The sequence below is a fragment of the Ixodes scapularis genome, unplaced genomic scaffold, assembly GCF_016920785.2.
Source record: "Ixodes scapularis isolate PalLabHiFi unplaced genomic scaffold, ASM1692078v2 PGA_scaffold13__105_contigs__length_92229423, whole genome shotgun sequence".
In the NCBI taxonomy this organism is placed as follows: Eukaryota; Metazoa; Arthropoda; class Arachnida; order Ixodida; family Ixodidae; genus Ixodes; species Ixodes scapularis.
In genome coordinates this window covers 83,007,358-83,021,495 of record NW_024609839.1, presented here as the reverse complement: position 1 = coordinate 83,021,495, position 14,138 = coordinate 83,007,358, and the positions used below count along the sequence as shown (strand labels likewise).

General features: G+C 47.8%; 1 protein-coding gene across 1 annotated transcript; it reads left to right on the top strand.

Moving 5' to 3' along the window:
- The first annotated feature begins 8,041 nt into the window (after nucleotides 1-8,041).
- LOC121835578 lies at nucleotides 8,042-10,173 on the top strand. The gene has a single exon (XM_042290006.1). The coding sequence runs from the start codon at nucleotides 8,283-8,285 to the stop codon at nucleotides 9,846-9,848; it is 1,566 nt and encodes a 521-aa protein (XP_042145940.1). The 5' UTR covers nucleotides 8,042-8,282; the 3' UTR covers nucleotides 9,849-10,173.
- Nucleotides 10,174-14,138: the final 3,965 nt, after the last annotated feature.

Here is a 14,138-nt window from a genome sequence, read left to right as displayed (position 1 = left end):
ACCTTCTGAACTCAAAAATATACCAAACAGTTTTCTTGAGAAGGGTAAAGACAGGAAGTACGATAACCCCGCACCTCCTCAAGAAATTGGAGAGACAAACGAAGTTGAGACAAGACCCGGAATTCATACCGAAACCACCAGAGTGTACCTTTTGTAGAAAAAAGACCCCACCAAATATCGATCACCACCTGTGGAACTGCAAGCCGAAAAACCTTAATGAATGGATTAAAGCAGCAGGGGATTCCGAAAGAAGACTGCAGCTGCTGAGATTCGTCGTTTCCTACCTGGAAAAAACTGGCCTTAGTAAAACGTTTAGAATTTTTTTTTTCTTAGGCCATGCCATGGAGAAATCGCCTGAGCTTTCATTATAAAAAGCAATAAACGTATTTCGTCAACATCGTCGAAGAAAGACACGAGGGACGTTAGCGAGGTGAAGACGCAAGGTAACGTGTTTTGATGTAGAACTACGTCTTTCTCCGAGCCTGGAAGGAGGTGCAACATTGCATTGCGCCTTGTGTCGTCGTCTTCTTACCTTGTCCTAGTCTTTCGGCGCTTGTCTTTTCCCATTATGAACCAACTGGCCCAACTCACCATTTTGTTGCAACATTGGGAGGTCGATTTCAACAAAAAATGAAAGCCGTTTACAATTCCCTGTAACGCCGGATTAGAGCGCAGCTCTTGAGGAGAAGGATGGAAGGGTACTGAGGGATAGGTGACTCCTTGAGGTCACGTGACCTCAGGGGGAGGTCGTCTGGCGTCAGGGGGTGTCACGTCACCTGAGGAGGTTACGTGACACACGTGACCTCAGCGGGTCACGTGACCTCAGAGGGGTCACATGACCTCAGAGGGGTAACATGACCTCGGGGGTCGTGTGACGTCAGGGGGCTCACGTGACCTGAGGAAGGGTCACGTGACCTCTGGGTGGGGTCACGTGAACTCAGGGGGCACGTGACCTCAGGGGGCACGTGACTTCAGGGGGGGGGTCACGTGGCCTCGGGGTGTCGTGTGACGTCAGGGGGTCACGTGACCTGAGGGGGTTACGTGACCTCAGGGGGTCACGTGACCTCGCGGTTACGCCGACGCCGCTCAAGCCGGAAACGGGCCCCTAAGAGCTGCGCTCTAAAACTTGGTCACGGGAGTGACGTCACACAGATCGCCGTCTGCTGCTAAGAACCGCACAGTGCGCACGCGCGTCCTTTCTTAGCCGCTGGCTTGCTCGTTTGCTCGCTTCAACGTTGAGGCGCTCCAGTCGGAGAGCAACGTCGAGAAACGCCGCCAGCAGCCGTGACTCCACGATCTTCGCTCATCGCTCTGCCGCCGAGCTCGCGTGCTCTGCGGCACGGGGCATTTCGCGCGACTCTCTCGTGCGACTTGTCCACATATGCGCCTCGGAGATGGCGGCACGGCGGGAGAGGGGGGGGGGGGTGCACGTTTGAATCTGCCAGACTCCGAGACACGGGCAGTCGCTTCTTGCGCACAAAACACCGCCATCCGGCAGGACTCCGTAAACAATTCTTCAGCTGCGGTCGTATTTTTTTTTCTCAATATTCTATCTCCTTCCGCGTCATTTCTAGGAAAGCCATTAAGGAGTGTTTTTTTTCTGCGTCCATTGTTGTAATTTCGTTTCCACATTCTTATATACTCGTCTCCGTCACTTCCGACCAGCCCTAATTGCACAAATAACCCTTTCGACGCGCACATCTCGCTCCTCACGCAGTTGCAAAAGTAGGACACTGGGATCTTCTACTGTAGGCCGGAGTAAAAATCGACTTTTACACCCTACCCTTGTTTGCGCGTTTTCTCTGCTCCTTTTTCATTGCAAATTGCCATTTTTAAAATTGCCATAGTGCTCAAGTGTCTCGACGCTGCTGAGACCCTTAATGTTGTTTCGGGAGACAGCAGCAATCGGAAAGGGACTGACGGCCGTTTCTACTTTGTGCCGGTTTTCTAGTGTTCCGACTAATTCTGAAGTTGCAAAGCAATCGGAGAGTTCCGATTGCTGTGTTTACGTGACCTAGCCGCGGTAGCGTCATCTGAAAACAATACGAGACCAACTTCCAAGTAGGTTAAGGCACTTCTGTTGTAGTTTGTTTTGTGTTCTGTCTCTAACGGGCAAAGGAAGTGTTTGAAATGACGCCCTGCGCCCTTTAGGGGGGTGCCGTGCTCCGAAGCACAAATGCGAGGTTCGCCTGCATTTGAGACAAAAAAATGCTGATGGAACTTGCACCACAAGATGACACAGCGCACAGATACACCTTTATTTTGCCCACGTGCACATCGCAATACTGTCTCCTCAATCCCGAAAGTGGGCCTGACTTGGAAAGCGCTAGTTTTCGTCTTTCTTTAATTTCCCATGACACTAAGCAAACGTAAAGTCAAAGCGTCTCTGTCTATCTTTTGAAAGCCCTGTATCAAGGGCATTAAAAAAAACAAAAAACACTCATCATGAAGGGATTTGGTTAAATGGCGTTTCAGCTCGCGATGCAGACTTTGAAGGTCCACCAAGGCCTTCGGTCTAAATGCAGTTGAAAATACCTTATTACAGAGTTGTATTTTTGCTTCGTTTTGTATACGCTAAACGTGACGAAATCCCAATATACTCTAAACATACCTTAATTTACTACGTGTTCAGCTAATCGATCCGTGCGTTTTCTATTTTTTTTAATAGAGTTGAAGGCCGTTAATTTTTAGTTTTGTTTTGCATGAGGATTACCTATTTAGGTTTACAATCACTAAAGCTACTCATTAATTCAGATTATCTGATTGAAGGTAATTCACCGCGACGTAGATTCCTGCCTATGTTAATACTGTGGCTCAATTTCGGAATCCTTTGATTGTTCAAGTGCTTCCAGCGCTTTCGAAACGTTATTTTTAAGCGGAAATTCAACTCAGTTTTTGAAAAAAGAAAAAAAAATCAATCTTCCAAGAGTTTGATGTTTATTTTCGACATTTGATTTAGTTAATCATTACCTCAACTCCCCCATCAATTAAAATTTGGGTTTGTCCAATTTTATTCAAAACGTGAGCAAGTTGAACCAAAATAAGTGATAAAAGTAGCGTATAAGTTCGCATCACGGGAGTAAAAAATAAAAACGTTCAGCAGTATAGATTTTCTAAAACAGCACTATACTTGATTCGATCACAGGTGCCTGTAAAAATGACGTGGACAGTGAACCACAGTTCATATGGTAAACATTTCTTTCTTTGCTTCGCAATTACGTCAGACTAAAAGTGGTCCAGGTTTTTACGCGTTACTGCAAAAAAAAAAAGATTAAAATTACAGTTACTTTATTAGAAAATCTAATTGATTAGAGTAATCAATTACTGCAACATAAAAAAGTAATTGACCCATTACTAGAAAGTAATTGGTTACTTTTCACGTTCCGTTTTCTAACGTTTTATGAGGAAATCAAAAATGCATACGTATGCGTTCAAAGTGGTTACATTTTTTTAAAGACTAAGTGCCCAGGCGAACTGGTGGTAGCTAATCATGTCGTTTAACACCTAAAACTGCGCTGCAGAAAAGGAAAAAAAAAGAAGAACTCGCTGTCGGGTACAGACATAAAAGGGAACGTGTCCGTCTAAGTCTGTTCCTTCGACTTTGAGTCTGTTCCCTTCTGAGTCTGTTGCTTCAACTCAATTTTTTTTTCTTTTCTGCACTTAAGCGTCAGGCATCAACGACATAATTGGTAACATTTTGTTTATTTTTAACATTCACACCTTGTTAAGCTTCAACAGCAGTTGTTCAAAGCTGCCGTCAGTCATCTTCCCACATTTCCTGGTGAAGATATCTGCGCTGAAGAGCAGCACCAGGCAGCGCCGGCTCAGCAAACCCAGATAGCAACAACCCGTACACACGAAACGAGGAACTCTCGACAGCTCGACGGTCAAAATTTTGCTGAGCGCGTTGACGTTCTAATCCTTGTTGTATCTTCGTATCTTTTTTTAGTTGTTTAAGGGTAAACAAAAGTGTCCAACGTTGGTGCAACATGGACAAGTGACGCGCGGGCAGTAAGAGCGATTTTTTACGTAAAGAAACTCAACTCAAAAATTTCATCTCTTTCGGAAACGCAATTGACAACTTGTAATTGGTTACAAAAAAGCAATTGAATTACAGCGAGCGTTACCCCACAGAAAGTAATTGAATCGTTATAAAGTTACAATAAACTGTAATTGATTACAACAATCGGTTAGGTACTTGTAAATCGCTACGTACAAGCCTGAACTAACCTCACCTTGAAAGAGAGATATCACATTCATTTGTGACTCGAAATAAAACACTACAACATTCTGCTCTATTGAGCGTTCTATGGGCTGTTAAAAGTTGCTCCCCCATAAATTGTCGCTCCAATCCCCCCCCCCCCCCCCCACCTCGACTTGTGGGATATCGAAGAAGACAAATGGAATCGAGGTCAGCAAAATCGGGTAAGGAATATCAAGCGATGCTTTTGGACGAACTTCGACGTATGGAGGGCACAAAGACGACCGACTGCCGTCACAAACAATCTAAACAAAGTGACAGACCAAAGTGACATGACCAACGGGCAGCCCAAGTATTTTACGGCACCACATTTGTCTCGACAATATTTTGAACGCATCCTCAAGGATCCAAACGAGACAGTAAAAAAAGTAGGGCTGCAATCTTCAAAGTATAACTCTGAGATCACGACGCAACTATGTGAAGCATACAAAGTGACGTTGCGGCACCCCACGCCAGCACAAAACAAAACGCAAAAAAACCAGTATACTTCTTATCTTTCCGAAACAAAATACAATTTCTATCAATCTTTATTTAATGACGCGTCAGCACTTTCACGCTTTGAATCAATGTCAAAGTCCAAAATGACGAACTAGCGCCGTACAAATCCAGGATTTAGCAGATATCGATTCGAATTTCAAAGAGTTCTCTCACTTTTTGACGACACAGGCGGTGGCTCCTTACTCCTGTTGTTTTGAAGCCTTTCTTTTGTTTCCCACTGCTGGAAATGTGTTTAAATGGATCAAACTTTTCGAAACTTTCCGCAGACGACGCGTTAAGATGTCATTAGAAGTGCTCACACAAGCATAAAGCCCACAAAAATCAATGCTTTAAAATGTGCTTATATGTATATTTTATTATACAAATACCCTGGAACATGCCTTTATTTTGCCTTGGACTCCTACAATTTTTGGCATAAAAATTAAAAGTGCGGTGTAAAGTGCGCCGAACGCAATCGAAGATGGACAGACTTCAACACACGGGCGATACTGCAGTCCCAAAGAAAATCGGTATACCTAAGTCCGACCGTAGTCAATGCTGCAATCTTATGGAGCCAATCAAGATGCTAAAAAAAATGCACCGTCACGGTACTCGTCGTTTTCATGCGTTTGCTATGACCGGCTACACCAATCACGTACAGTGAATGTCTCGTCATCCGGAGTTTTAAAGCGGTAGCCTTATGGGGCCAGCCAACCTCAGGATCTTCGTAAGGAAGAAATGTGTACGTCGGTCAGTCCGTAACGATTAAACAATCTTGAAAAAAAGAAAAAGAAAAACTGCAACCGGTGTTAGGAATTGAACCCCGGTCACCGGCGTAAAAGCCGAGTGCGCCTCAAGAAAGCTCCGAACCCAGCACGCAGGAACAGGAGGAGCAGAAGCAGGTGGTGTGAGAAATCACGCGGAGCGAAGAGGGCAGAAAAGGGCAAGAAAGAGAGAAGCAGAAACAGGTGGTGCAGAAAGAGCGCACGGAGCGAAGAGGAGTAGAATGAGCAGGAAAGCGGGCCTGCCCTCTCTCGGTGACCCAGAAACTTCGGAGCAAAGGCTTCGTGTACAGGTGGTGACGAAGGGAAACGCGCACAGCTTAACAAAAAGACAACGGTGTGACGTAGTATGTTTCCAAGCAAAACCTTGCCCTAGGCACCACCTGCACTAAGAGCACTATAGTTCCCAGGCACAGATAGACTAAGGATTATCTTACCCTATGCACCACCCACCCTTTAGAGCTACTCCATTTAAACAGATTTGGCACAGTGACCAAGCATGTAGTCATTTTTTGTGTGCGTGTTTGTCTAACCGGTGATAGAAAAAACACAAAGGCAACGAGCGCCGCGACAAGGATCCTTTGAAAGCAATTGATTGCCGCCATCAGATTGCAGTATCGGGTGCGTTAGCCGAATATATTGCCTTGCATCAAATGTTTTTTTCAGCATGGCAACGTATAGTAAGTTCTCGTCACTCGTTTCAAACGTAACATGTCTTCTCCTAAGGTTCTACACGTTTTTCAAACATTGCACGTCAATACCACCCTACTGTATAATGCCGCTACGTAATGCTGGGTATTCTCAGGCAATTACACGTATAAAAAAAACTGTTTACCCACTCCACTGCCCTAAACGAATAATCGATCTGCAGCGAGACCATACAACACATTATAAAAGCCTGGGTGTCGTTATATTTTTATTTTTTAACTCTTCAACCCGGGCCGTTAGCTGTTATTCTCCATTCTTGTGCCTGTTTTTTTTTTTTTTTTTTTTTTTTTTTTTTCAGTTTGCTTTGAGGAGATTGTGAGCAGATCGAACCCACCAAATGTTTATTTCATAAATATTGGTGAGTTGGTTCTACTCCCTCATAAAAAGAAAAACCCACCTCGTAAAAACATAAAAACGTCCCTTCTAATACGCATTGCAAAACCCAGCTAACAAAAGTATCCGAAGCGCTCAATCCTACTGGAAATCAAGAGCTCCTGAACAACCCGCGGGAACGGGGGGGGGGGGGGGGGGGGGGGGGGGGGGGTTTACTCGCGGGTTGTTCAGAAGACGTGGTCCTTGAGATTCGTTAAGCTCGTCTGCCGACGTCCTTCGCCGTCAATTATGCAAATTCGCTTCTTTGAATCTCTTTCTTCCGTGTCCATCATTTTTTTTTTTTTGTTCGCATACGCCGTGACGTGACCTGTCCCGTTTCTTGTACTTCTCGTTTCGTGCTGCCTCGTGCCAATAGCACATGGAAGACAAGGCCTGTGCCAATACCCTCCCAAACGTCGTTCTTAGTGCGTCCAGGTAGAGCCGCCAAACTTGCGTCAGTATCGCCGCCCGCGCGTCGTTAGCGATACTGAAACAGTCCACTAACGGTGACGTATTGCCCAGGCCTCGTCTCCTGGGTGGTGTTGCTCGTGCACGCGTTACCTTTTGTCCTTGCTTGCTCGAAACAGTGGAGGCATGCGCATCAAGAGGTTTCTTCTTCCGTCTTCCGATCGGCTTTCGAGACGGCGCCACTAAGCGACTGAAGGCGAGGATGCAAAGACTCGCGAGCGTAATAAAATCTGTCGAGATTTTTTTTTTTTTTCGAGTTAGTGTTAGACGGCGGCAACGTTATCTGAACATTTATTTGGGAGAGTCTTCCTTGAGACCTGCGCCGCTGGCGTCCACCGAGACTTAGATAAATACGATACTAGCGCCACCCTATAGAGATGACTTGAAACATGGACGTTGCTTTATGTGGCCACTGCTAGAGTCACTGAATGTTCCCAGGGTACGGAAACCCACAGGCTCGAGGTGCCAAGATGGCGGCTTAAACTTTTTTTTTTATTTACTGTGGTCACCATGCGCTCTTAGAAAGCATGTTTTGCGCAAAAACAAACGGAAAAGAAGCTTTTTTTTTTGTAGCAAATATTACTGAAAGTTAGCAAAAAATGACAGGAGCGTGATGTTTACATAAAATTCTAGTTTACAGGGTTCCGTGGAACGATTAATATTCTTTCTATACAGCCATGTCTTACCGGTGAATTCAGGTGGCGCGTCCCGACCTGGTTGCGTCCTAACCGGTGCTAATTCGCGGCGCGTCCACTTGGGAGATAAGGTTATCATCCCTAAAACTTCTTCAACCCTATATGTTTCGGTGCAGAAAATGGCCGATTACAGCCGAAATAGAACAGTCATAGTGGACGCTATCGAACGCGATACTCCCAAACCAGTACAAGCAGCCGTGCAGTTCACCGAGCGTCCGCTGCGGAGAAATGGCGGCGTTGCGATCGTCATTAGTTCGGTTGTCAAGTACGGGACTTTCTCGAGACGTCGAGCAGTGCGGACGCGTCTCCCTTGCGCTCCTGGATTTTCGGCGTTTCGCCGCGGAACTTGGGCCCTTGGGGGTGAGTCTTAACTCTTTTCGATCAGCGGACGACATAGCGAAGCCACGGAATCGTCGTTTTACACGAAACTTCCGCAAGAAAGGCCTATTTCGGACGAAATTTCAAGTCGGGCGGCTAGGCCTAGCGCTAGGCCTAACGCTCCGTCCCTCACGAGGCGCCATGGCGGTCGCAACGAGGGAGCAGCGGAACTTAGCCACACTCATGAACTACATCACGCGCGATGAAGAAAAGGAGAAGCAAGCCAGCTCACCGGAAACAGACGCGGCGAGAGAGAAGTCGCAATGGAGGACTGTGGGTGGAAAGAAGCTTCGAGTCAAATTGTCGAGGAAGTTCCGGACCACCATAAAGGACGAGGACAGAGCATACGGAATCATCATTCGTACGAAAGGACTGGACCTGAAGACTATCGTCATCGGTGAAATCACGGCCGCGATCGCCACCGCGACCGGAGTATCGCCTCGAGACATGATCGGTACGGACCTCGTGACGAAGAACACCATGAACAACACGATCACCATCAGGACAAACGACAAGCAAAGGGCGCAGAAGTACCTGGGTATCACCACACTCAAGTACCAGGGAGCAGAAGTAGAAACCCAAGCGTACACGGCCAACCGAAAGGAGTCTGTAAGAATAGTGGTCTCCAAATGCCTCCCAATTTCTATCCCGTTCACGGACCAGGAGATCTACGAGCAACTCAAACTGGAGAACCCCAAGATACCTATATCCGACGCGAAGAGGATGGGCCGGACCACCTCGATTCTCGTCACCCTCGACACCACGGAACTTCCTGGATTTATAGTATTCTACTGCTGTGCCAATAGGTACCACCTATACCAAGAGAAAAAGCAAGCGTGCACATCGTGCCGAGAGATGGGACACCGAGCAGACTCCTGCCCGTACGGACTCAGCCAAATTTGTCCCAACTGCGGCGAGGAGCACGACTTCCCCAGGAAAATTCCAGGCATGCGCACGGAGTATACGTGCAAACCCAGATGCGTCATCTGCGGCGGCAGCCACTACACCGGAGGAAAGGAATGTAAGGACAGATACAAGCCTTTGCCCGAGCCGAGGTCTCCGAAAAAGAGCACTCCAGAACAAGATCGGGAGACGGTGAAAATAGACATGGGAAAGAAGAATTTTCCAGAACTGAGTAACGTCACTACAGCGGGAGAAGACTCGGAAGAGGAGCTGAGCTACGCTCAAACCCTCCGCAAGAAGAAAGGTGCAAGCAAGAAGAAGCAAGACTCCAATCCTAGAATTAAGGAGCTCGAAAAGAAATACGAAGACCTCGTACGCAAGCACGAGGAGAGCCTGCGAAAACAGGAAGAGCTCAGAAGACTCAACCAGCAACTCCTACGGGAGCTACAGAAGGAGAGGCACGGCTCAAACCCACTGGTTACGGAACCGCCTAATGAACAGACGACAGTCCAAGAAGTGGAAATGGCACCGCCTCCGTCTCTGCCCAGTGTACGTCCGCGTAAGCGCACAGACTCAGAGAGCACCGTCAATTCTGTACAGACAAGTGACGAAACCAAGACCAGCAGGCCCGGGAAGGTTAGAAGAAAAGAAGAGCCCAACCAGAACGCCATCCTGGCGGGACTAGCTAGGCTTGAGGCTATGCTCAACGAAATGAAACAGAGAATGGACAACCACGACAAGGCATTCCAGAACGTATTCGAACGGCTCGAGCGGCTCGAACAGCGCGCCAATGGACAACAGTAATAACATCGTCGTGTGGCAGTGGAATAGCGGAGGACTTTGCGCCCGGATCAACTCGCTCAAGATGTTGATCATGGATACGGAAACCCCTCCGGACATTATAGCGGTACAAGAATCTGGAGACAAATGTAACCTGCCAGGGTACGCAAGATTCGATGCAGAAGTTCAGCCAACCGGAAAAACGATTCATACTTTCGTCAGACGACATCTCCCAGTCAAGCAACACGAAGTTGACCTGGATGAATCGGTGAAAGCAATAGTCACGGAAATTATACCGAAGAAAAAGAAGCACAAAAGCTTATTCATCTGTAACGTTTACTCGAACCCCAAAGACACCACAAGCGCATGCGCCAAGGTCTTTGCGGAGACGAGCCGCGTAGCGGGTGAAAATCCGACACTGGTGCTGGGCGATTTCAATGCGCACAACACCATATGGGGCTACGGCAGAGACACACCCAAGGGGAGGGAAATCGCCAACCAAGCCGAGTTGCACGAAACTTTTCTCCTCAACGAAGTTGCGGACTACACCAGGATCGGAAACAGTGCTCAGAAAGACACGAACCCGGACCTCACATTTGGTATCAACATCGAAGACTACACGTGGCTGAACACGCGTGAAAATCTCGGCAGCGATCACTACGTCATCGAGACGAGGGTCCCCCTGCCCGGATACAAGAGCGCAAAATTCCCAACGCAGAAATGCACGGACTGGGACAAGTTCAGGCAGAAACGGAAAGACAGGCCGTTGCACACGATCGAAGAATGGTGCGCACAGCTAGTCGAAGATCACGAGTCTGTTACGACCGAAGTAGAAAATCCTACCCAAGCCCGGACTATGGATAGTAAACTCCAGCATATGCTAGAAGCTTACCGCTCCATATACAGACGATGGAGGAACACCGGAAAGCGGTACCGTAAATTAAGGAAAAAAGCGGCCAAGCTCAGTAAGGAGATTGAAGAACACGCTCAGAAATTAAATCAAGAACAGTGGCAGCAAATATGTGACGAACTGCAGGGAAGGCTTCACACCAAGAGTCCATGGACCCTATTCAGGCGCATGTTGGCGCCGGAAGATACCAAACTCGAGAAGCGCAAACTCCTAGCGAAACTCGTCAGAGACCTCAAGGATGACGAAATCTATAACAAACTCAGGACGCAATACTTAGAATCTCCGCCATCTACTACTGAGATTCCAACGGAATGCGAAAGGGCCATAAACGACAAGCTGGACGCGCCCATCACCGAAAGCGAAGTCAGAAAGGCCATGGCTGGAGTCAAAACAACTTCCGCACCAGGCCAAGACAAGATTACGAACCGCATGCTACGAAACGTTGACGACAATTCCGTGGAGCGAATCACGGAATACTTTAACGAGCTATGGACTAGCGGAAACCTTCCAAGCAGTTTCCGACACGCCACGGTCTGCTTTATACCGAAACCGGGCAAGCCACTCATGTTGGAGAACTTGCGCCCGATTTCCCTCACATCTTGCGTGGGCAAGCTACTTGAACGCATTATTCAAGTACGTGTTCAAGAGTACATGGAGGAGAACAACCTGTTTACGCACCAGATGTTCGGATTTCGAAGACACCTGTCGACGCAGGACGTGTTTATACAGCTCAGAGAGGAAGAAGACAATAAGAAATGGACCGCCCTAGCAGCACTTGATCTGAAGAAAGCCTTTGATCGCATATCACACGCGGCTATACTCAGGCAAATCTCGGAGCTAGGACTAGGGAAGCGAACGTACAACTATGTTCGCTCGTTCCTATCAGATAGGACGGCAAACATTCAGCTAGAAGGAGACACGTCCGAAACCTTCCCAGTAAATGTTGGCAGCGGAACTCCTCAAGGAGCAGTAATATCTCCGCTCCTCTTCAACATTGCCATGCTGCCAATGTCGCGGAAACTTGAGCAAGTCGCGGGGCTGCAGCACGCAATCTACGCTGACGACATCACGATTTGGACAGCGCACCACTCACCATACATGGGGAAAGTGATGAAAGCCGGCGTAGAAATTGTCAAAGAAGAAGCTGCAAAGATGGGTCTGGAGCTTGCAACTGAAAAATCGGCGCTCCTAGTCAGACCACCGTCGCAGAGAGCTCTAAGAGAAGAGATGGAATTCTACCTCAAGCTGCAAAAAATCGACGTACCGAGAGCCGAAAAAGTTCGAATTCTCGGCATGACGGTAACCATCAAGAGGGAGCAGAGCAGTCTCATCGCTGACATCAAGAGAGACGCCGACAACGTAGCGAGACTCGTGAGAAGAGTATCACGAAAGAGCTACGGATTGAAGGAGAATGGAACATGCCGACTAGTCCAAGCCTTCGTCCTCAGCAGGATAATGTACGCGGCGCCGTACATGGATCTGACCGAGGCTTCGATCAAGCAACTCAACTTAATTGTGAGGAAAGCTTTCAAGATAGCACTGAGCATACCAGTATCCACGTCTACAGAAGCGATGGAACAACTAGGAATATACAACAGCTTCGAGGAAATGAGAGCTGCACAGAAGCAGTCGCAAGTACTACGGCTCTCTAGAACGGAAACGGGACGCAGGACTCTCCAGAGAATCAAGGAATGTGAACAACACGTCCTCACAAGCAGAAATGCAATATCCCACGAATGGAAAGATTCGGTACGAGTTCCGCCCCTACCGAAAAACATGGACACCGAGAGAAATAAGGACAGGAGAGAAGCCAGAGCCAAAGCACTGGACAAGCTCCACGGCGACCGGGAACATGTTTACCACGCAGACGCAGGCCCGTGCCCAGGAACATGGAACAAGTACGTGATAGCAGTCTGCAGCACCAACGACAAGACTACGGCCTCTGTCTGTGCGGAGAATATTGACGAGGCAGAAGAAGTAGCCGTCGCCTTGGCCTTAACCATGGCGGCATCCAGAACCAAACAAGCCACAATCACCTCAGACTCGAGAACGGCCATCTCGAACTTTGGTGATGGAAAGGTTGGCAAGGCAGCCCGCATGATCCTTGAGAAGAAGACACCGCAGACAGGATCCAGATTCTCGTTAACCTGGGTGCCCGGACACTCTGGACACTCGGGAAACGAAGAGGCCCACGCACTCGTAACCCGTGCACAACAAATCCGGGCGACGAGCTGCCGAGCCACAACGGACGGAGACCACTGCTACGGGGCCGCGCCATACGACAGAGGCCCTCGAGCGTACAACGATATTCTAAGAAGTATCCGAATGCAGCGCAAGTTCATGGGCGCCCCTCATAAGCGACTCTCGCGAACCCAAGAATCGACGTGGAGAAGACTTCAGCTACATAACACCCTAACTCCCCGCATGCTGAGCAGAATCTGGCCGGATCTCTTCAGCGACAAGTGCGAGGAATGTGGTAGTGTTGACGGTGGCTGGGCGCACACGTATTGGACGTGCCCGAGCAACCCGATACCAGCCACGCTCCAAAGCAGACTGGACGATCAAGACGAAGATCTTCTCTGGTGTGTGCTCCTGGCCTCAGAGGACTACGAAACACAGTTGGCAGTGATTCTAAGGACACTAGAAATAGAGCATCGGTTAAAGACCCGATTGTCGGAAAGAAGATCCCTCCCCTATTCCCCTCCCTAACGAACCCTCGTTTTGGGCATAAGCCCATTTAATAAGGTTCAATAAAGTTGCTGACTGACTGACTGACTGATTGTCAAGTACGGATCAATGCCACTTTTGCAGAGCAGGCTCTATGGCAGTTTCCCATCTGAGTTGTTCTCAAGACGTTGGACGCATGTCACTCAGTACACCGTATGTTGTGCGAAAAAATGGGCGCATGCTCAAAACAAGAACTAAACAAGCGCTTTGGAACAAATAAATTCGACTCTTTGACCTTTATAATAGAGGTAAAGTACACACAGAATGACGTAAATTTTTTTTATGCTTGATTTTCCCGCTAAATATAGCGGAGCAATTTAATTGGTGTATATACAGCGAATGCTGCGTTAAACGTTTTTTCTCTATGGGAACCTAGTACTAAGCCTATTTTGTGTAAAAAAAAAAACTTGATATAAAATTACATTTCTGGGGAACCTGTTGGGCCAGAAAGACCTTCCACCATGCTTATCAACGCAAACTAAAATCCCTACAAAAAGAATTGTCACATTTAAATCAGTTGGGAATTCTTTTTTTGTTGTTGTCGCTTTGTATGGATTCACTTTCGAGGTACTGCGGCAAGCGGAGGTTGCGCTATCACGTTTGATTAAACTCCTGGGAGTAGCTGCCATTGTCCCTCGTCTAGATGACGCAACACCGTCGCCCCTAAGTCTGATTGC

Excerpts from the sequence above, each read along its gene's own strand:
- LOC121835578 (XM_042290006.1), top strand. The coding sequence starts at position 8,283 with ATGGCGGTCGCAACGAGGGAGCAGCGGAACTTAGCCACACTCATGAAC.